This window comes from Panulirus ornatus, chromosome 57, assembly GCF_036320965.1.
Source record: "Panulirus ornatus isolate Po-2019 chromosome 57, ASM3632096v1, whole genome shotgun sequence".
Lineage (NCBI taxonomy): Eukaryota > Metazoa > Arthropoda > Malacostraca > Decapoda > Palinuridae > Panulirus > Panulirus ornatus.
In genome coordinates, this window is record NC_092280.1 from 14,864,296 (window position 1) to 14,888,510 (window position 24,215).

The window sequence follows — 24,215 nt, forward strand, 5'->3', positions numbered from 1 at the left end:
GTGTGTTAGCAGCATTGGTGCACGAGACCGGGTTATATTGATGGTTGATTTAAATGCAAAGGTGAACAATGTGGCAGTTGAGGGTGTAATTGATGTACATGGAGTGTTTAGTGATGTAAACGGAAATTGTGAAGAACCTGTGGATTTGTGTGCTGAAAAAGGATTGGTGATTGGGAATGCCTGGTATAAAAAAGAGATATACGTAAGTATACGTATGTGAGTAGGAGAGATGGTCAAAGGGCGTTATTGGATTACGTGTTAATTGATAGGCGTGTGAAAGAGAGACTATTGGATGTTACTGTGCTGAGAGGGGCAACTGAAGGGATGTCTGATCATTATCTTGTGAAGGTGAAGGTAAAGATTTGTAGAGGTTTTCAAAAAAGAAGAGAGAATGTAGGGGAGAAGAGAGTAGTGAGAGTAAGTGAGCTTGGAAGGGAGACTTGTATTAGGAAGTACCAGGGAAACTGAAGGGAGACTTGTATTAGGAAGTACCAGGGAAACTGAAGGGAGACTTGTATTAGGAAGTACCAGGGAAACTGAAGGGAGACTTGTATTAGGAAGTACCAGGGAAACTGAGTGTAGAACGGCAAAAGGTGAGAGCAAATGACGTGATGGGAGTGGGTGGGGAATGGGATGTGTTTAGGGAAGCAGTGATAGCATGTGCAAAATATGCATGTGGCATGAGAAAGGTGGGAGGCGGGCAGATTGGAAAGGGTAGTGAGTGGTGGGATGAAGAAGCAAGATTGTTAGTGAAAGAGAAAAGAGAGGCGTTTAGAAGATACTTGCAAGGAAGTAATGCAAATGAATGGGAGATGTATAAAAGAAAGCGGCAGGAGGTCAAGAGAAAGGTGCAAGGGTTGACAAAAAGGGCAATTGAGAGTTGGAGTGAGAGAGTATCATTAAATTTTAGGGAGAATGAAATGATGTTTGGGAAGGAGGTAAATAACGTGCGTAAGACAAAAGAATGAATGGAAACATCGGTGAAAGGGCAAGTGGGGAAGAAATAAGTAGTGATGAAGTGAGAAGTAGATGGAGAGAGTGTTTTGATGGTTTGTTGAATGTGTTTGATGACAGAGTGGCAGATATAGGGTGTTTTGGTCGATGTGGTGTGCGAAGTGAGAGAGTCACCGAGAATGGTTTGGTTAAACAGAGAAGAGGTAGTGAAAGCTTTGCGGAAGATGAAATCCGGCAAGGCGGCGGGTTTGGATGGTATTGCTGTGCCATTTATTAAAAAAAAGGGTGACTGTGTTGTTGATTGTTTAGTAAGAATATTCAATGTATGTCTGGACCGTGGCGAAGTGCCTGAGGATTGGTGGAATGTATGCATAGTGCCATTGTACAAAGGCAAAGGGGATAAAAGTGAGTGTTCAAGCTACTGAGGTATGAGTTTGTTATGTATTCCTGGGAAATTATATGGGGTAGTATTGATTAAGAGGGTGAAGGCATGTACAAAGCATCATATTGGGGAAGAGTAGTGTGATTTCAGAAGTGGTAGAGGATGTGTGGATCACGTGTTTGGTTTGAAGAATGTATGTGAGAAATACTTAGAAAAACAGATGGATTTGTATGAAGGCATATGATAGGGTGGATAGAGATGCTTTATGGAAGGTTTTAAGACTATATGGTATGGTAGGTAAGTTGCTAGAAGCAGTGAAATTTTTTTTACCAAGGATGTAAAGTATGTGTACGAGTAAGAAGTGAGGACTGTGATTGGTTCCCAGTGAATTTCGGATTGCGGAAGGTTTACGTGATGTCCCCATGGTTGTTTAATTTGACTATAGATGGGGTGGTTAGGGAGGTAAATGAAAGAGTTTTGGAGAGAGGGGAGAGTAAGAAGTCTGTTGGGGATGAGAGGGCCTGTGAAGTAAGTCAGTTGTTCGCCGATGACATAACTCTAGTGGCTGATTCAGGTGAGAAATTACAGAAGTTGGTGACTGAGTTTGGAAGTGTGCGAAAGGAGAAAGCTAAGAGTAAATGTGAATAAGAGCAAGCTTATTAGGTTCAGTAAGGTTGAGGAACAAGTAAATTGGGATATAAGTTTGAATGGAGAAAAATTGTAGGAAGTGAAGTGTTTTAGATATCTGGGAGTGGACTTAGCAGCGGATGGAACCATGGAAGCGGAAGTGCGTCACAGGGTGGGGGAAGGGGCGAAGGTTCTGGGAGCGATGAAGAATGTATGGAAGGAGAGAACATTATCTAGGAGCGGAAAAATGGGTATGTTTGAAGAAATAGTGGTTCCAACAATGTAGTATGGTTTCGAGGCATGGGCTCTCGGTAGGGTTGTGCGGAGGAGGGTGGATATGTTGGAAATGAAATGTTTAAGGACAGTATGTGGTGTAAGGTGGCTTGATCGAGTAAGCAATGAAAGGGTAAGAGAGATGTGTGAAAATAAAAAGAGTGTGGTTGCGAGAGCAGAAGAGAGTGTGTTGAAATGGTTTGGACATGAGAGAATGAGTGAGGAAAGATTGACAAAGAGGATATATGTGTCAGAGGTAGAAGGAACGAGGAGAAGTGGGAGACCAAATTTGAGGCGGAAGGATGGAGTGAAAGTGATTTTGAGCGATCGGAACCTGAACATACAGGAGAGTGAGAGGCGTGCAAGGAACAGAGTGAATTGGAACGATGTGGTATACCGGGGTCGACGTGCTGTCAATGGATTGAACCAGTGCATGTTAAGCGTTTGGGGTAAACCATGGAAAGGTCTGTGGGGCCTGGATGTGGAAAGGGAGCTGTGGTTTCGGTGCATTACACATGACAGCTAGAGACTGAGCGTGAACGAATGTGGCTTTCTTTGTCTGTTTTCCTGACGCTACCTCGCTAAAGTAGCGGGAAGCGATGCTATTTCCTGTGGGGCGGGGTAGCGACAGGAATAGATGAAGGCACGCAATTATGGATATGTACACGTGTATATGTCTGTATGTGTATGTATATGTTAATATGTATATGTATGTATATGTGTGTATATGGGCGTTTATATGTGTATGTGTGTGTGTATGTGTGTGTGTGTGTGTGTGTGTGTGTGTGTGTGTGTGTGTGTGTGTGTGTAATTAGGAAGTATTTGGTCGACTTGAAACGTTTGGACATTCAGTATTCTTATAAATCTTTCTCGACCTTGATTTTAGCGTACTGGAAAGTATTCACTGTAGTGAATGTTTATGATGGTCCATAACTAGGCAACACAATATGTGGTGCAGTGATCTTATATATCAGGAGAGAAGGAGCAGCGGGTTAACTGTACAGTTGCCTGAATTCATACAGCCTGTGTGCCAGTCTCGTGTAACCCGTGGTTGAAAGAGATTCATTTGTTATCCACAGCCATCCAGCAAGTAGAGGCCCTCACTGGTCGCTTGGGGAACGAGTCGGGTCACCCATGTGATCATGTCACTGGCGATTTCCACACTTGGTAAGTCTTTTGTCTCTACCATTTTCCCGTATCATTTATTCTTATTTATTTTACTTTGTCGCTTTCTCCCGTGTTAGCGAGGTAGCGCAAGGAAACAGACGAAAGAATGGCCCAACCCACCCACATACACATGTATATGCATACACGCCCACATACGCACATATACATACCTATACATTTCAATTTATACGTACATATACATACACAGACAAAGACATGTATACAGATATACATATTTTGTACTTGCTGCCCTCAGCCATTCACGTCGCCGCCCCGCCACACATGAAATGGCACCCCCCTCCCCTCGCACGCGTGCATGTTCAGGCCCCAATCGCTCAAAATCTTTTTCACTCCATCCTTCCACCTACAATTTGGTCTCACACTTCTCGTTCCCTCCACCTCTGACACATATATCCTCTTTGTCAATCTTTTCTCACTCATTCTCTCCATGTGACCAAAACATTTCAGAACACCTTCTTCTGCTCTCTCAACCACACTCTTTTCATTACCATACATCTCTCTTGCCCTTTCCTTACTTGATCAAACCACCTCACACCACATACTGTCCTCAAACATCTCATTTCCAGCACATCCACCCTCCTCCGCACAAACCTATCTATAGCCCACGCCTCGCAACCATATACCATTGTTGGAACCACTATTCCTTCAAACATACCCATTTTTGCTCTCGGAAATAATGTTCTCGCCTTCCACACATTCTTCAACGCTCCCAGAAACTTCGCTCCCTCCCTCAACCCACATTTCAGCTTCCATGGTTCCATCCGCTGTTAAATCCACTCCCATATATCTAAAACACTTCACTTCCTCCAGTTTTTCTCCATTCAAGCTTACCTCCCCAGTTGACTTGTCTCTCAACCTACTGTACCTAATAACCTTACTCTTATTAACATTTACTCTCAGCTTTCTTTTTTCACACACTTTACCTAACTTAGTGACCAGCTTCTGCAGTTTCTCACCCGAATCAGCCACCAGCGCTGTATCATCAGCGAACAACAACTGACTCACTTCCCAAGCCCTCTCATCCACAACAGACTGCTTACTTACCCCTCTCTCCAAAACTCTTGCATTCACCTCCCTAACCACCCCAACCATAAAGGAATTAAACAACGGTGGCGAAATCACACACCCCTGCCGCAAACCGACATTCACTGGGAACCAATCACTTTCCTCTCTTCCTACTCGTACACATGCCTTACTTCCTCGATTAAAACTTTTCACTGCTTCAAGCAACTCTCCTCCCACACCATATACTCTTAATAACTTCCACAGAGCATCTCTATCAACTCTATCATGTGCCTTCTCCAGATCTATAAATGCTACATACAGATCCATTTGTTTTTCCAAGTATTTCTCACATACATACCTCAAAGCAAACACTTGATCCACACATCCTGTACCACTTCTGAAACCACACTGCCCTTCCCCAATCTGATGCTGTTTACATGCCTTCACCCTCTCCATCAATACCCTTCCATATGATTTCCCAGGAATACTCAATAGACATATACCTCTGTAATTTGAACACTCACTTTTATCCCCTTTGCCTTTGTGCAATGGCACTATGCATGCATTCCGCCAATCCTCAGGTACTTCACCATGCACCATACATACATTGAATATCCTCACCAACCAGTCAACAACACAGTCACCCCCTTTTGTAATAAATTCCACTGCAATACCTTCCAAACCCGCCGCCTTGCCAGCTTTCATCTTTCGCAAAGCTTTCACTACCTCTTCTCTGTTTACCAAACCATTCTCCCAGACCCTCTCACTTCGCACACCACCTCGACCAAAACACCCTATATGTGCCACTCCGTCATCTAACACATTCAACATACCTTCAAGATACTTAGTCCATCTCTTCACTTCTCCACTACGTGTTATTACCTCCCATTAGCCCCCTCACCGATGTTCCTATTTGTTCTCTTGTCTTACGTACTATATTTCCCAAAACGTCTTTTTATTCTCCCTAAAATTTAATGATGCTCTCTCATCTCAACTCTCATTTGACCTCTTTTCACCTCTTGCACCTTTCTCTTGACCTGCTGCCTCTTTCTTTTATACATCTCCCAGTCATGTGCACTATTTCCCTGCAAAAATCGTCCAAATGCCTCTCTCTTCTCTTTCACTAATAATCTTACTTCTTCATCCCACCACTCACTACCCTTTTTAATCTGCCCACCTCCCACGCTTCTCATGCCACGTGCATCTTTTGCGCAAGCCATCACTGCTCCTCTAAATACATCCCATTCCTCCTCCACTCTCCTTACATCACTTGCTCTCACCTTTTTTCGTTCTGCTTTCAATCTCTCCTGGTACTTCCTCGCACAGGTCTCCTTCCCAAGCTCACTTACTCTCACCACTCTCTTTACCGCAACATTTTCTCTTCTTTTCTGAAAACCTCTACAAATTTTCACCTTCGCCTCCAGAAGATAATGATCAGATATCCGTCCAGTTGCCCCTCTTAGCACATTAATATCCAAAAGTCTCTCTTTCTCACTCCTATCAATTAACACGTAATCCAGTAACGCTCTCTGGCCGTCTTTCCTACTTACATACGTATACTTATGTATATCTCGCTTTTTAAACTAGGTACTCCCAAACACCAGTCCTTTTTCAGCACACAAATATACAAGCTCTTCACCATTTCCATTTACAACACTGAACACCCCATGTACACCAATTATTCCCTCAACTGCCACATTACTCAACTTCGCATTCAATCACCCATCACTATTGTCCGGTCTCGTGCATCATAGCTGCTAACACACTCACTCAGCTGCTCCCAAAACACTTGCCTCTCATGATCTTTTTTCTCATGACCAGGTGCATATGCACCAATAATCACTCATCTCTCTCCATCAACTTTCACTTTTACCCACATCAATTTAGAATTTACTTTCTTGCAGTCTGTCACATACTCCCACAACTCCTTCTTCAGGAGTAGTGCTATTCCTTCCATAGCTCTTGTCCTCTGACCAACCCCTGACTTTACTCCCAAAACATTCCCAAACCACTCTGTCCCTTTACCCTTGAGCTTCGTTTCACTCAGAGCCAAAATATCCAGGTTTCTTTCCTCAAACATACTACCTATCTCTCCTTTTTTCTCATCTTGGTTACATCCACACACATTTAGAGACCCCAATCTGAGCCTTCGAGGAGGATGAGCACTCCCCGCATGACTCCTTCTGTTTCCCCTTTTAGAAAGTTAAAATACAAGTAGGGGAGGGTTTCTAGCCCCCCGCTCCCGTCCCCTTCAGTCGCCTTCTACGACACGCGAAGAATGCGTGAGATATATGCTTTCTCCCCTGTCCCCTATATATATATATATATATATATATATATATATATATATATATATATATATATTGAAGGCTCCAGGCTCACGGAGAAAGGTCTTTATCAAGGTTTGGCCTTAATTGAAATATATAGAGAATTATGAAACGGATAAACACTAGGCAAGGGAAAGTATTAGATAATTATACGGGAAGTGAAAGACCTTTATTTTGAAATGTGCCGGGTCACAATTATTATGAAAGATAGAAGAAGGTTGTGTGTTCCAGTGATTCGTCGTGTAGATAAAGAAGCAGGTATCAAAACGGCCCACCCTTGAGTTGCCGATGGCTACACAGTGATTATGTGAGGCAGCAGCTCCCTGAGTATTGTTTGGTCTAACTAGTGGTGGGGCACACAAGGAGCTACTCCTAGGGAGCAAAAACCAAAGTAATACCTATATAAGAGGGAAACTAAACCAATATTGCGACGTAGGGCAAGGGGCTCAAGTTTGGAAGTTAACCTGGGACAGTTTATATGTCGGATCGCTTTCGACTCAATTCGGTCAAGTAATCATACAGAGCTAGAACCACTCCAGATGTGAGATCAGTACTCCATACGAGAACGAATCAATCCTTTGTATAAACAGAGCAACTGTTCAGAGAAGTTTCGACTTCTAAACAGGACAACCAATTTTTTTTAGAGACAGACACCTATTCCTCTGATATGGGGTTTTAAAGAAAGAGTAGATGTTACAGTAATAATAAGTATGTTCTTTGAATCAAGAGGTGGAATTACAGAACCGCCAAAAGAGAGACGAGCATTGTGAGGAGTTTTTGATAGAGAGATGGATAGAAGCCGGGACCTGGAGGCATTAAACTTAACCAGATATCGTCTACCCCACTGAGATATCCTGTCCAAGTCTGGGTTTATTGAGGAAGGCGTATCAAGACGAGATGCAGAAAGAGTGAGAGAAGAGGAAGCAGAATTGAAGTCTGTGCATGAATGCAGTGTTGAGTTGTCAGCATATGAGTACATAGTATCATATGTTAAGGAGAGGAAATCGTTGAAAAAAAGAAGAAGAAAAAGTGTAGGGGACAGGATAGAACAATAAGGGACACCGCTGTTGATGGAAAAAAGGGGATAGGCTGCTAGAGCAACAACCGCAGAGATGAATCAGCCGGAGAGGAAGCTAGATATGAAGGAACAAAGTGAGGGAGGGAAGCCGAAAGACGGGAGCTTAGAGATGAGACCCCGATGTCAAAAGCCTTAGATAAGTCAAGGGCAACTACACATGATGCTCCAAAATCTTTCAGGGACGATGACCAGACATTAGTAAGATGAAAGTTATGAAGGTGAAATCGCACTTCAGTAGGAGTTCATACAGTTATATTCAACATGTAATTTTTCTATACATGTGGCACACACACACACACACACACACACACACACACATATATATATATATATATATATATATATATATATATATATATATATATATATATATATATATATATATATATATATATATATATATATATATACATATATATATATATATATATATATATATATATTTTTTTTTTTTTATACTTTGTCGCTGTCTCCCGCGTTTGCGAGGTAGCGCAAGGAAACAGACGAAAGAAATGGCCCGGCCCCCCCCCCCCCCATACACATGTACATACACACGTCCACACACGCAAATATACATACCTACACAGCTTTCCATGGTTTACCCCAGACGCTTCACATGCCTTGATTCAATCCACTGACAGCACGTCAACCCCTGTATACCACATCGCTCCAATTCACTCTATTCCTTGCCCTCCTTTCACCCTCCTGCATGTTCAGGCCCCGATCACACAAAATCTTTTTCACTCCATCTTTCCACCTCCAATTTGGTCTCCCTCTTCTCCTCGTTCCCTCCACCTCCGACACATATATCCTCTTGGTCAATCTTTCCTCACTCATTCTCTCCATGTGCCCAAACCATTTCAAAACACCCTCTTCTGCTCTCTCAACCACGCTCTTTTTATTTCCACACATCTCTCTTACCATTACGTTACTTACTCGATCAAACCACCTCACACCACACATTTTCCTCAAACATCTCATTTCCAGCACGTCCATCCTCCTGCGCACAACTCTATCCATAGCCCACGCCTCGCAACCATACAGCATATATATATATGTATATAGAACCCTTCTCTCCTTGTATTTTCAGTTTCTAAAAGGGGAAACAGAAGAAGGAGTCACGCGGGGAGTGCTCATCCTCCTCGAAGTCTCAGATTGGTGTGTCTAAATGTGTGTGGATGTAACCAAGATGAGAAAAAAGGAGAGATAGGTAGTATGTTTGAGGAAAGGAACCTGGATGTTTTGGCTCTGAGTGAAACGATGCTCAAGGGTAAAGGGAAGAGTGGTTTGGGAATGTCTTGGGAGTAAAGTCAGGGATTAGTGAGAGGACAAGAGCAAGGGAAGGAGTAGCACTACTCCTGAAACAGGAGTGGTGGGAGTATGTGATAGAGTGTAAGAAAGTAAACTCTAGATTGATATGGGTAAAACTGAAAGTAGATGGAGAGAGATGGGTGATTATTGGTGCATATGCATCTGGGCATGAGAAGAAAGATCACGAGAGGCAAGTGTTTTGGGAGCAGCTGAGTGAGTGTGTTAGTAGTTTTGATGTACGAGATCAGGATATAGTGATAGGTGATTTGAATGCAAAGGAGAGTAATGTGGCAGTTGAGGGTATATTTAGTGTACATGGAGTGTTCAGTGTTGTAAATGGAAATGGTGAAGAGCTTGTGGATTTGTGTGCTGAAAAAGGACTGGTGATTGGGAATAACTGGTTTAGATATAGAGATACACATAAGTATACGTATGTAAGTAGGAGAGATGGCCAGAGAGCGTTATTGGATTACGTGTTAATTGATAGGCGCGCGAAAGAGAGACTTTTGAATGTAAATGTGATGAGAGGTGCAACTGGAGGGATGTCTGATCATTACCTTGTGGAGGCGAAGGTGAAGATTTTTAGAGGTTTTCAGAAAAGAAGAGAGAATGTTGGGGCGAAGAGAGTGGTGAGAGTAAATGAGCTTGGGAAGGAGACTTGTGTGAGGAAGTACCAGGAGAGACTGAGTATAGAATGGAAAAAGGTAAGAGCAAAGGACGTAAGGGGAGTGGGGGATGAATGGGATGTATTTAGAGAATCAGTGATAGCTTGCGCAAATGATGCATGTAGCATGAGAAAGGTGGGAGGTGGGCAGATTAGAAAGGGTAGTGAATGGTGGGATGAAGAAGTAAGATTGTTAGTGAAAGAGAAGAGAGGCGATTGGGCGATTTTTGCATGGAAGTAGTGCAAATGACTGGGAGATGTACAAAAGAGAGCGGCAAGAGGTTAAAAGAAAGGTGCAAGAGGTGAAAAAGAGGGCAAATGAGAGTTGGGGTGAGAGAGCATCATTAAATTTTAGGGAGAATAAAAAGATATATTGGAAGGAGGTAAATAAAGTGCGTAAGGCAAGCGAACAAATTGGAACATCGGTGAAGGGGGCAAATGGGGAGCTAATAACAAGTAGTGATGAAGGAGATGGAGTGAGTATTTTGAAAGTTTGTTGAATGTGTTTGATGATAGAGTGGCAGATATAGCGTGTGTTGGTCGGGGTTCTGTGCGAAGTGACAGGGTCAGGGAAAATGATTTGGTAAACAGAGAAGAGGTAGCGAAAGCTCTACGAAAGATGGACTGGTAAGGCGGTGGGTTTGGATGGTATTGCGTTGGAGTTTATTTAAAAAGGGGGTGACTGTTGTTGATTCGTTGGTAAGGATATTCAATGGATGTATGGATCATGATGAAGTGCCTGAGAATTAGCGGAATGCATGCATAGTGCCTTTTTTTTTTTTTATAAAGGCAAAGAGTATAAGGGTGTATTCAAATTACAGAGGCATAAGTTTGTTGAGAATTCCTGGGAAATTATATGGGAGGGTATTGATTGAGAGGGTGAAGGCATATACAGAATATCAGATTGGGGAAGAGCAGTGTGGTTTTAGAAGTGGTAGAGGATCAGGTGTTTGATTTGAAGAATATATGTGAGAACTATTTAGAAAACAGATCGATTTGTATGTATGTGCCATGTGTAATGCACCGAAACCACATTCAGGCCCCACATAACTTTCCATGGAATACCCCAGACGTTTCACATGCCCTGTTTTCGCCCATTGACAGTACGTTGACCCCGATATACCACTTCGTTCCAATTCACTCTTTTCCTTGCACGCCTTTCACCCTCTTGTATGTTTAAGCCCCGTTCACTCAAAATCTTTTTTCACTTTATCCTTCCATCTCCAAATCGGTCTCCCGCTTCTCTTTGTTCCCTCCACCTCAGATATATATATATATATATATATATATATATATATATATATATATATATATATATATATATATATATATATATATATATATATATATCTTTCTTTTAAACTATTCGCCATTTCCCGCGTTAGCGAGGTAGCATTAAGAACAGAGGACTGGGCCTTTGAGGGAATACCCTCACCTGGCCCAATTCTCTGTTCCTTCTTTTTGAAAATTAAAAAAAAAAAAAAACGAGAGGGGAGGATTTCCAGCCCCCCGCTCCCTCCCCTTTTAGTCGCCTTCTACGACACGCAGGGAATACGTGGGAAGTATTCTTAATCCCCTATCCCCAGGGATAATATATATATATATATATATATATATATATATATATATATATATATATATATATATATATATATATATATATATATATATCCTCTTTGTCAACCTATCCTCACTAATTCCCTTCATTTGACCAAACCATTTCAGCTCACTCTCTTCTGCTCTCTCAACCACACCCTTTTTATTACCACACATCTCTCTTACCCTATCATTGCCTACTCGATCAAACCACCTCACACCACATACTGTTCTCAGATATTTTATTTCCAACACATCCACCCTCCTCAGTACAACCCTAACTATAGCCCATGCCTCGCAACCATAGAATATTGTTGGAACCACTATTCCTTGAAACATACCCATTTTTGCTTTCTGAGATACTGTTCTCTCTTTCCACACGTTCTTCATTGCTTCCAGAACCTTCGCCCCCTCCCCCACCCTGTGACTCGCTTCCGCTTCCATGGTTCCATTCGCTGCTGAGTCACTCCCAGATATCTAAAACACTTCACTTCCTACAGTTTTTCTGCATTCAAACTTACATCCCAACTAACTTGTCCCTCAACCCCGCTAAGCCTAATAACCTTTCACTCTAAACTTTCTCCTTTCACACATTTTGCAAACTCAGTCACCAACTTCTACAGTTTCTCACTCGAAGTAACCACCAGCGCTGTATCATCAGCGAACAACAGCTGACTCACTTCCCAGGCCCTTTCATCCCCACTAGACTGCATACTCGCCCTTATCTCCAATACTCTCGCATTTACATCCCTAGCCACTCTAACCATAAACAAATCAAACACCCATGCGGACATCATACACCCCTGCAGCAGACCGACCCTCACTGGAAATCAGTCACTTTCCTCGCTTCCTACTCGTACACATGCCTTACACCCTTTATAAAAACTTTTCACTGCTTCTAACAACTTTCCTCCCACACCATATACTCTCAAAACCTTCCAGAAAGCATCTGTCATCCCTATCATATGCCTTCTCCACATCCATAAATGCCACATACATATTCATCTGTTTATATAGATATTTCTCACACACATTCCTCATAGCAAACACCTGATCCACACATCCTCTATTACTTTTGAAACCATACTGCTCCCCCTCAGTATGATGCTCTGTACATGTCTTCACCCTCTCATTCAATACCCTCCCATACAATTTTCCTGGGATATGCAATAAACTTATGCCTCTGTAGTTTGAACACACACCATTCTCCCCCTTGCCAATGTACAATGGCACTATACATGCATTCCGCCAATCCTCAGGCACTTCACCATAATCCATATATACAGTGAATATCCTTACCAACCAATCAACAACACAGTCACCCCCTTTCTTGATAAATTCCACAGCAATACCATCCAAACCCGCAACCTTGCCGGATTACATCTTCTGCAAGGCTTTCGCCACCTCTGCTCATTTCAAAGGAGTACATCCTATCCCTGCTGCTGAATGAAACACACCCTTGGAGGTGCAGATGCCCCTGGAGGTTGTATATGGAATCTAGGATTATTACCATATCATTATTACAATTGTGTGTGTGTGTGTGTGTGTGTGTATATATATATATATATATATATATATATATATATATATATATATATATATATATATATATATATATAGACACACAATAGTAATAATAATAATAATAATAATAATAATGATAATAATAATAATAATAATAATAATAATGATAATAATAATAATAATAATAATAATAATAATAATAATATTAAAGATAATAATGATATGGAAATATTCCCGTGTTTCTTTCAAAACCTCCAGGGGCATCTCCCTCTCCAAGTGTGTGTTACATTCAGCAGCAGGGACAGGATGTACTCTTTTGAAGTGAGAAGTTCTTTGACGAGACTGTAATCTTGTCTCGTCAACTGATATAGCCTCGCCCAACGTGACTTTTCACTCGCGGTGTAACCTCAGACATGTGGAGTCCGGTAAAACTCACACGCACACACACAGGCACCTGGTATAAGCTAGTGTGTGTGTGTGTGTGTGTGTGTGTGTGTGTGTGTGTGTGTGTGCATACGCACATACGAATAAAGACGGTAAAATATACAAGGTTAAGAGACTGGACACACGAGTGTTAAAGTCTCTCCCGGCAATACATGAATAGAATAGTAATCATAAATTGCTGAATGTGTTTGGTGATAGAGTGGCAGATATAGGATGTTTTGGTCGAGGTGGTGTGCGAAGTGAGAGGGTCATGGAGAATGGTTTGGTGAACAGAGACGAGGTAGTGAAAGCATTGCGAAATATGAAAGCCGGCATGGCGGTGGGTTTGGATGGTATTGCAGTAGAATTTATAAGAAAAAAGGGGGTGACTGTTGTTGATTGGTTGGTAAGGATATTCAATGTATATATGGATCATGGTGAAGTGCCTGAGGATTGGCGGAATGCATGCATAGTGCCATTGTACAAAGGCAAAGGGGATAAAGGTGAGTGTTCACATTACAGAGGTATAAGTCTGTTGAGTATTCCTGGGAGATTATATGGGAGGGTATTGATTGAGAGGGTGAAGGCATGTACGAGCATCAGATTGGGAAGCGCAGTGTGGTTTCAGAAGTGGTAGAGGATGTGCGGATCAAGTGTTTGTTCTGAAGAATGTATTTGAGAAATACCTAGAAAAACAGATGGATTTGTATATAGCACTTATGGATCTGGAGATGGCATATGGTAGGGTGGACAGAGATGCTTATTGGAAGGTTTTAAGAGTATATGGTGTGGGAGGTAAATTGCTAGAAGCAGGGAAAAGTTTTTATCAAGGATGTAAGGCATATGTACGAGTAGGAAGAGGTGAAAGTGATTGGTTCTCAGTGAATGTCGGTTTGCGGCTCCATGGTTGTTTAATTTGTTTATGGATGGGGTTGTTAGGGAGGTGAATGCAAGAGTTTTAGAGAGAGAGGCAAGTATGCAGTCTGCTGTGGATGAGAGGGTTTGGGAAGTGAATCATTTGTTCGCTGATGATACACCGCTGGTGGCTGATTCGGATGAGAAACTGCAGAAGTTGGTGACCGAGTTTGGTAGAGTGTGTGAAAGAAGAAAGCTGAGAGTAAATGTGAATAAGAGCAAGGTTATTAGGTTCGGTAGGGTTGAGGGAGACGTTAACTGTGAGGGAAGTTTGAATGGAGAAAAATGGAGGAAGTGAAGTGTTTTAGATATCTGGGAGCGGATTTGGCAGTGGATGGAACCATGGAAGCGGAAGTGAGTCACAGGGCGGAGGAGGGGGTGAAGGTTCTGGGAGCGTTGAAGAATGTGTGGAAGATGAGAACATTATCTCGGGGAGCAAAAATGGGTATGTTTGAAAGAATATTGGTTCCAACGATGTTATATGGGTGCGAGGCGTGGGCTATAGATTAGGTTGTGCAGAGGAAGGTGGATGTGTTGGAAATGAAATGTTTGAGGACAATATGTAGTGTGAGGTGGTTTGATCGAGTAAGTAATGGAAGGGTAAGAGAGATGTGTGGTAAAAAAACGAGTGTGACTGAGAGAGCAGAAGAGGATGTGTTGAAATGGTTTGGACATGTGAGAGAATGAGTGAGGAAAGATCGACAGAGAGGATATATGTATCAGAGGTGGAGGGAACAAGGAGAAGCGGGAGACCAAATTGGAGGTGGAAGGATGAAGTGAAAAAGATTTTAAGCGATCGGGGTCTGAACATACGGGAGGGTGAAAGGAGTGCAAGGAATAGAGTGAATTGGAACAATGTGGTATACCGGGGTGGACGTGGTCAATGGATTGAACCAAGGCATGTGAAGCGTCTGGGATAAACCATGGAAAGTTCTGTGGGGCCTGGATGTGGAAAGGGGGTTGTGGTTTCGGTGCATTGTACATGACTGCTAGAGACTGAGTGTGAACGAATGTGGCCTTGTTTTGTCTGTTCCTGGCGCTGCCTTGCTGGAGGGGGCGGGGAAAGAGAGAGAGAGAGAGAGAGCTATTTCGTGTGTTGCGGGGTGGCGATGGGAGTGGATGAAGGCAGCAAGTATGAATACGTACGTCTGTATATATGTATGTGTATGTTGGTGGGTTGGGCCATTCTTTCGTCTGTTTCCTTGCGCCACCTGGCTAATGCGAGAGACGGCGGTTAAGTATAATGAATATATATATATATATATATATATATATATATATATATATATATATATATATATATATATATATATATATATTACACACACACACAATTTCATTTAACCGATTTCTAGGTGGAAGAAAGGACAGAACAATTCAACACAGGGAGATCACCTGCCCGTCACTTTATGTTAGTTTGGTGGATGTCAACGGGTAAGGTTTCGTCTGCGAGGTATTTCCATGCCACCGTCTGTCTGTCTAATGTAAGGGAGTTATACACTTCCCATTTCGGAGAAGTAGCCAGTTAAACCTAAAGACAAGGACGCATATTTACTTTTTCTCCCTATCACTTGATGATGACCTTCACAAGTGATATTCTATTGATCACCGAAAAGTTTGTAATACGGGTTTAGGTGGAGTGCGGCCGCAACCCGTGTAACACTTCTTATTCAGCTTCCCGTACTCCCTCAAGTTGCACACATATCAAACTTGAAGTTTACAAGCATTGGCCACCAGGTCACATCGGCTAGGAAGCAACATACGTCTCCTGTCATCACGTACGTCAATATGCTGACATCAAAGAGTGGCACTTGAGTCACTGGATCATCCATTAAGAATCGTCTATTGTCACATCTTCGTCTGGAAATGTCTAGATCCGAGGTTGAAGGTTTGATGCATTCACATGTGTCGTCCGTCATTCACCAGAACCAAAAGTCCCTCGACCGTGATGGTATGAAAAGAAAGCAGCGTCATTTCCGCTGACACAGCTGTCACAACAGCCACCCTTGGTCGTCCTCAGGATAAACCTTAGACGATAACAATGTTGACGGCATGATGAGTGCGGGAGACTTTTGTCAGTATTAACAACCGAATTGTATAAGCACTGGGAATTGATTGATTAATCATCGAATACTAATGTATTGTCCACCGCTGGTCGTCGCACAATTGTTTATTACGGGAGGCGAGATCTTCCCCATAATTCATCTAACAAAAATAACTGATTATAAGATAACATCGTATTTACTAGGTGGACACCCTAAGTGCTTTTTATTTCCGTTGTATTTTTTTCTGATTTAAATGATTCGTTCTTTTTTTCCATTACCTTTTAATTGGTCCCTAACGGCAACCCATCATCTGTGTAAATCAACATTATAAAATATCGCTTTGAGTATGGAAAGTCTTGTGGATAATCGCAATTCAAAGCTTTGAAACGGGAAGAATAAAATGCCATAATGATCACCGTTGGGGAATTATCATGATTCGGGCAACACGATATGGTAACACATGCCTCATGTGAAGATAATATACGGTAACACTTAATTCAGTTTCAATCCTATATTCCTTTGTGAGAGGAACGGGCCCCTAGTACTGCCACTAGGTACCCCTGTCAATTAAAGGCAAAATATTACAACACGGGATATGGCATGGAAGGTAAGTAAGCCAATACAGTTCATGTATGTCGCCGCTCTTTCCCATCCTTTAGAAACAGTAATCTTTTAACTGTGTAGATCAGCCATGGTGATAAATGAATCTTAATTCAAGATCAGTTAGATAGTCTGTTAACAATTCATGGCATCAGAGAGTGTGGGTAAAGCGTAGGACAGGACTTCCATATGTTGACGAGCCTGGTAGTGGTGCATTACCCCTGTATTACAGCTTCTCCTCCTGAATCTTTATCGCCGATTTTATACACGAATCTTAATGACCTCTTCTGCTTATTTGGCATTGCTCAACCTGTCGGTCACGAGTGAGGCGGACCTTACTGATGGCTCCACTTTGTTAGGTTGACGGAGGCGAGTAGTGTGGACGTGGTGGTGGTAGGCGGCGGTGTGGCTGGCTTGACGGCAGTTCAGAAACTGCTCAGCCATGGCGTGACGGACGTGGTGTTGCTGGAGGCCCAGGACTACCTTGGCGGAAGAGTGTTAACCTACAGACAAGGTAAGATGATGTATCCTTCGGGGGTATGATCATGTGAACTGCACTGTACCCAGCCACAGTGTATATACGAGTGACCTAGCATTGCTGTGTCCACTTACCGATAATTACATGTTTCTTCCCAACGAGAAGTTTGGCACTCGTAGTACCATATTTACCTTAACTCATTCCTTATGATGAATATGTTTTTATAATTTTTATTGTTCTACGTCTTTGGTTCTGTTCACATCCTGATTCATGGTACACAACTTGATTCATCATGTCTTCCATAATTAAGTCCTTACTCTTATGTGCTCTACCTTATTTATCCTGAATTAAAGGAATTGCTTGATATCAATTGCCAATTAGATTTTCATACTTAGAGGTGGTAATGGTATCTCTGTTCCTTCTCGTGCAATGGACGTGTGTGGTTGCTGACCCTTGTGTAGCTCAGCTTCCTCACTTCAGCTACTATTTTGTTGCTCACGTTGCACCTAATCTAGCCCACACTTTTGTCACTTGTAGCTGTGTGAATTAAGTTACCATGACTTCCCTGATTTGATGCATCTTTTTTTTGTTTTTTTTAAATCTATCAAACACCTAAAAGATAATTCTTATGGTGAAGAGCAGATAGTTTACCACATTTACAGCTCTTATGTGAGCAGTAGGTAGTTTACCGCCTTCACAATTGCCCCGTTTTATTTTATCGGTAAGTCTTGGTAATATGTTAACCATTAAGGCCGTCTCACAGGTAGATTTGTATACTTCGTTCTATGCAAGAAGCAGGACAATAACCAGCCCTCATTTTACTGTGTTCATTGCCATACACGACACTACAACTGGTGTGTAAACACCGAGCTAGAGTGCTCAAGTACGTGATGCACTATGTAATAATAATAGATTATTATTAGGGTGTCTAAATGTGTGTGGATGTAACCAAGCTGAGAAAAAAGGAGAGAAAGGTAGTATGTTTGAGGAAAGGAACCTGGATGTTTTGGCTCTGAGTGAAACGAAGCTCAAGGGTAAAGGGGAAGAGTGGTTTGGGAATGTCTTGGGAGTAAAGTCAGGGGTTAGTGAGAGGACAAGAGCAAGGGAAGGAGTAGCACTACTCCCGAAACAGGAGTGGTGGGAGTATGTGATAGAGTGTAAGAAAGAAAACTCTAGATTGATATGGGTAAAAGTAAAAGTGGATGGAGAATGATGGGTGCATATGCACCTGGGCATGAGAAGAAAGATCATAAGAGGCAAGTGTTTTGGGAGCAGCAGAGTGAGTGTGTTAGTAGTTTTGATGCACGAGACCGGGTTATAGTGATGGGTGATTTGAATGCAAAGGTGAGTAATGTGGCAGTTGAGGGAATAATTGGTGTACATGGGGTGTCCAGTGTTGTAAATGGAAATGGTAAAGAGCTTGTAGATTTATCTGCTGAAAAAGGACTGGTGATTGGGAATACCTGGTTTAAAAAGGGAGATATACATAAGTATACGTATGTAAGTAGAAGAGATGGCCAGAGAGCGTTATTGGATTATGTGTTAATTGATAGGCGCGCGAAAGAGAGAATTTTGGATGTTAATGTGCTGAGAGGTGCAACTGGAGGGATGTCTGATCATTACCTTGTGGAGGCGAAGGTGAAGATTTTTAGAGGTTTTCAGAAAAGAAGAGAGAATGTTGGGGCGAAGAGAGTGGTGAGAGTAAATGAGCTTGGGAAGGAGACTTGTGTGAGGAAGTACCAGGAGAGACTGAGTATAGAATGGAAAAAGGTGAGAGCAAAGGACGTAAGGGGGGTGGGGGATGAATGGGATGTATTTAGGAAATCAGTGATGGCTTGCGCAAAAGATGCTTGTGGCATGAGAAGCATGGGAGGTGGGCAGATTAGAAAGGGTAGTGATTGGAGGGAGGAAGAAGTAAGATTATTAGTGAAAGAGAAGAGAAATGCATTTGGACGATTTTTGCAGGGAAACAATGCAAATGAGTGGGAGATGTATAAAAGAAAGAGGCAGGAGGTCAAGAGAAAGGTGCAAGAGGTGAAAAAGAGGGCAAATGCGAGTTAGGGTGAGAGAGTATCATTAAATTTTAGGAAGAATAAAAAGATGTTTTGGAAGGAGGTAAATAAAGTGCGTAAGACAAAGGAACAAATGAGAACTTCAGTGAAGGAGGCTAATGGGGAGGTGGTAACAAGTAGTGGTGATGTGAGAAGGAGATGGAGTGAGTATTTTGAAGGTTTGTTGAATGTGTTTGATGATAGAGTGGCAGATATAGGGTGTTTTGGTCGAGGTGGTGTGCAAAATGAGAGAGTTAGGGAAAATGATTTGGTAAACAGAGAAGAGGTAGTAAAAGCTTTGCGGAAGATGAAAGCCGGCAAGGCAGCGGGTTTGAATGGTATTGCAGTGGAATCTATTAAAAAAGGGGGTGACTGTATTGTTGAGTGGTTGGTAGGGTTATTTAATGTATGTATGACTCATGGTGAGGTGCCTGAGAATTGGAGGAATGCTTGCATAGTGCCATTGTACAAAGGCAAAGGAGATAAAGGTTAGTGCTCAAATTACAGAGGTATAAGTTTGTCGAGTATTCCTGGTAAATTATATGGGAGGATATTGATTGAGAGGGTGAAGGCATGTACAGAGCATCAGATTGAGGAAGAGCAGTGTGGTTTCAGAAGTGGTAGAGGATGTGTGGATCAGGTGTTTGCTTTGAAGAATGTATGTGAGACATACTTAGAAAAGCAAATGGATTTGTATGTAGCATATATGGATCTGGAGAAGGCATATGATAGAGTTGATAGAGATGCTCTGTGGAGGGTATTAAGAATATATGGTGTGGGGGGGGGGCAAGTTGTTAGAAGCAGTGAAATGTTTTTATCGAGGATATAAGTCATGTGTACGTGTAGGAAGAGAGGAAAGTGATTGGTTTTCAGTGAATGTAGGTTTGCGGCAGGGGTGTGTGATGTCTCCATGGTTGTTTAATTTGTTTATGGATGGGGTTGTTAGGGAGGTGAATGCAAGAGTTTTGAAAAGAAGGGCAAGTATGCCATCTGTTGTGGATGAGAGAGCTTGAGAAGTGAGTCAGTTGTTGTTCGCTGATGATACAGCGCTGATGGCTGATTCATGTGAGAAACTGCAGAAGCTGGTGACTGAGATTGGTAAAGTGTGTGAAAGAAGAAAGTTGAGAGTAAATGTGAATAAGAGCAAGGTTATTAGGTACAGTAGAGTTGAGGGACAAGTCAATTGGGAGGTAAGTTTGAATGGAGAAAAACTGGAGGAAGTGAAGTGTTTTAGATATCTGGGAGTGGATCTGGCAGCGGATGGAACCATGGAAGCGGAAGTGAATCATAGGGTGGAGGAGGTGCGAAAGTTCTGGGAGCGTTGAAGAATGTGTGGAAGTCGAGAATGTTATCTCGGAAGGCAAAAATGGGCATGTTTGAAGGAATAGTGGTTCCAACAATGTTATATGGATGCGAGGCGTGGGCTATAGATTGAGTTGTGCGGAGGAGGGTGGATGTGCTGGAAATGAGATGTTTGAGGATAATATGTGGTGTGAGGTGGTTTGATCGAGTAAGTAATAATAGGGTAAGAGAGATGTGTGGTAATAAAAAGAGTGTGGTTGAGAGAGCAGAAGAGGGTGTTTTGAAATGGTTTGGTCACATGGAGAGAATGAGTGAGGAAAGATTGAGCAAGAGGATATATGTGTCAGAGGTGGAGGGAACGAGAAGTGGGAGACGAAATTGGAGGTGGAAAGATGGAGTGAAAAAGATTTTGAGTGATCGGTGCCTGAACATGCAGGTGGGTGAAAGGCGTGCAAGGAATAGAGTGAATTGGAACGATGTGGTACACCGGGGTCGACGTGCTATCAGTGGATTAAACCAGGGCATGTGAAGCGTCTGGGGTAAACCATGGAAAGTTGTGTGGGGCCTGGATGTGGGGGGGGCGGGGTGGAGCTGTAGTGTCAGTGCATTATACATGACAGCTAGAGACTGAGTGTGAACGAATGTGGCCTTTGTTGTCTTTTCCTAGCGCTACCTCGCGCACATGCGGGGGGGAGGGGGTTGTTATTTCGTGTGGCGGGGTGGCGATGGAAATGAATAAAGGCAGACAGTATGAATTATGTACATGTGTATATATGTATATATCTGTGTGTGTATATATATGTATACGTTAAGATGTATAGGTATGTATATTTGCGTGTGTGGACGTGTATGTTTATACATGTGTATGTGGGTGGTTTGGGCCATTCTTTCGTCTGTTTCCATGCGCTACCTCGCTAACGCGGGAGACAGCGACAAAGCAAAATAGATAGATAAATGATGATAATAATAGTTAATGGTTTATTGAGTCGGCTACAGGCATAGACTGAAAATACACACACACACACACACAATACACATAGTGGTGGGATCATTAACAGGAGGGGAGGGAAGGGGTGAGACACTACACAAATATTTGGGTGACATAGTATCATTATAGCTGGTGTTCACACTATACTGGGGTGGGACTGCTATTGAAACGGTCTGGACGAGCTGGTTGCGGTTGTAATGGTTGAGGGACATGATAACTGTGATGAAAGATGATGAAGTAAGCTGGAGTGTTATACAGGTAACCTAGTCTTCGTAAATATGAACAGTTGAGTCATTAGGCACACATGCCACCTAATGATGAACTGTTACGTGCACAAGAGAAGGAAGCTGTCCTTACTCGAGCGGTCACTATTCTATTACTGACTTTTTAGTATCACAAATTGTTTGTGATGCTTAAATTTAACTCAGTTTGTTCCATTTATCTCTTACTGAGTCACTGTAGAACTCCTTCACGTACCTCCTGCTACTTTTATCTCTGGTTTCTTGACTTTTCGTTGGAGGGGGCCATCCTGAATTTAAAGAACTTCGTGAAGATCGAATGAACGTCTTAGAAAAGTTAACGCGTGATTATAATGTCTGCTTGTTATTCCCATTCTTCCAGGGTAAACAGACCGACAGCGCCCCTAATCCATACTGATGAATCATTCTTGTCATTATTGATAGCAGTCTCGAATTATTTTATTTATTTATTTTAGATCTTTAACACTGACTTCAAAGCAATGTTGCATAATCCACCTTGGATCGAATATACGTCGTATGCATCTTCCAAAATATCTGACTTCCTTGGATTTGAAGGTAATTTTAGCACTGACTAAAATGTCTTCCTCACATGGTAGTGTCCCATGATAAATGGGTTGGATGATGATTTTGAGATTTTTTTTATGACAAAATTTTGTAACATGTTTTCCTCAGTAAGGTATTCACGGTCTGGTGAGAATCAACTGCTTCTAGGTATGTAGGGATGTAGATGTTCTTTGTGTTTGGCCAACAAACGAAAATTTACAAACATTTCTCCTTTTAGTTAACAATTTAGTACCTTCTGTCAACATTACTGTGGAAGTGAAAATTATTGTGTTACCATTTCTTGATTGCGTGATCCATAGAGATGGAAACATGTTTAAGTTTAGCGTATACAGAAAACCCACCAATGTTTTTTTTTTTTTTTTTCATTATTACTCAGCTCAACATAAGGGGTTAGATTATCATCATTCTAGTCGATATTCCTTTGGGCATTACGTATATACAGTCTGGAATTTATTGATGATGAGTTTGTGAAGATGGATTGGATCCAATTTAGAATATCTTAGATGTTTCATCGACAAATCCCTTGAGTTGGGACAGAAATGATTTTCCAGAGTTAAACCCAAGCTTCCTCTTGATGCAAAGAATCTTTTAATTCTCTCTTTTAGTGATGAATTTACATTACTTCCCAGGTTGCTTAAATCCTTTAATGTAAATGTAGCCTTCAGCAGTGATAATACTCTATAGATTATCTCAATCAAAAACTCAACAGAGAAATCTGTGGGTTGTGTTTACAGAATACCTTGTAAAAATTGCAATATGCTTTATATTGTGCAGACTGGTAAGGATCGTCGTATTAGACTTAAACAACATGAATATAGTAAAAGAGACAAGAACCAAATGCTTTGTTTGATCATATTAAGAATTATGACAATTGTATTGACTGGAGTAATGTCAGTTCAGTTATTAACTGTAACCCCTTTACCACGAGAAATATCATTGAATCTTCTATCTTTGAATACACAAAGAATTGTAACATTGGTATTAGTGAAGGTCTATACGAATTGGATAGCTTTGTTGTAGGCAAAATTTGTAAACAGTTCCCTTTCTTGTCCACATAATGAAAATTGTAATGACAGGAATGAAGCCAGATCCGAACACACAAACCCGAACACCATCATCCAGTAACACTTGTTTACCAATGGCATCTTAGTTACGTCTCTTCCTTGTATATCACCTAACTTATACGATTTCTATCTCATTCTTGCATCTCCCGTATCGATGTGTTCATTACACGAAAGTGCACTTGGGAACTTATCGTGTTTCCTGCGTACCAGGCACTTCGAGTGGAAAGATTGTAGGTACAACCACGATGGTACAGCCCTTGACCATGATTATAGGAAAGGTTATGGTTGATTACAGGCACGATGGTACAACCCTTGACCATGATTATAGGAAAGGTTATGGTTAATTATAATCACGACGGTACAACCCTTGATCACGATTGTAGGAAAGGTTATGGTTAATTACAATCACGACAGCACTACTCTTGACCCAAATTTTCTAATGTTTGGTGTTTATCACAGAAGAATCTGTGATCTTTTACCCTGAGCATTGACGTGGACGACAAGATTTGAAGAGAGCAACAGACAGACACTAATTTGGAGGAAACTTCTAGACTTAAGGTCATAGTATTGTGTTCTGCGATTTTCATGGATGTCGA

The 24,215-nt window shown here is 41.8% G+C and overlaps 1 protein-coding gene across 2 annotated transcripts in view; it reads left to right on the forward strand.

Moving 5' to 3' along the window:
• LOC139766195 (peroxisomal N(1)-acetyl-spermine/spermidine oxidase-like) overlaps positions 1 to 24,215 on the forward strand; it is a 139,031-nt gene that overhangs the window by 60,384 nt on the left and 54,432 nt on the right. For both annotated transcript variants that reach the window (XM_071694478.1, XM_071694477.1), the window contains exons 2-3: positions 3,316 to 3,403; positions 17,272 to 17,426. In XM_071694478.1, the coding sequence (XP_071550579.1) occupies positions 3,316 to 3,403; positions 17,272 to 17,426 (243 nt within the window). The remainder of the gene's footprint in view (positions 1 to 3,315; positions 3,404 to 17,271; positions 17,427 to 24,215) is intronic.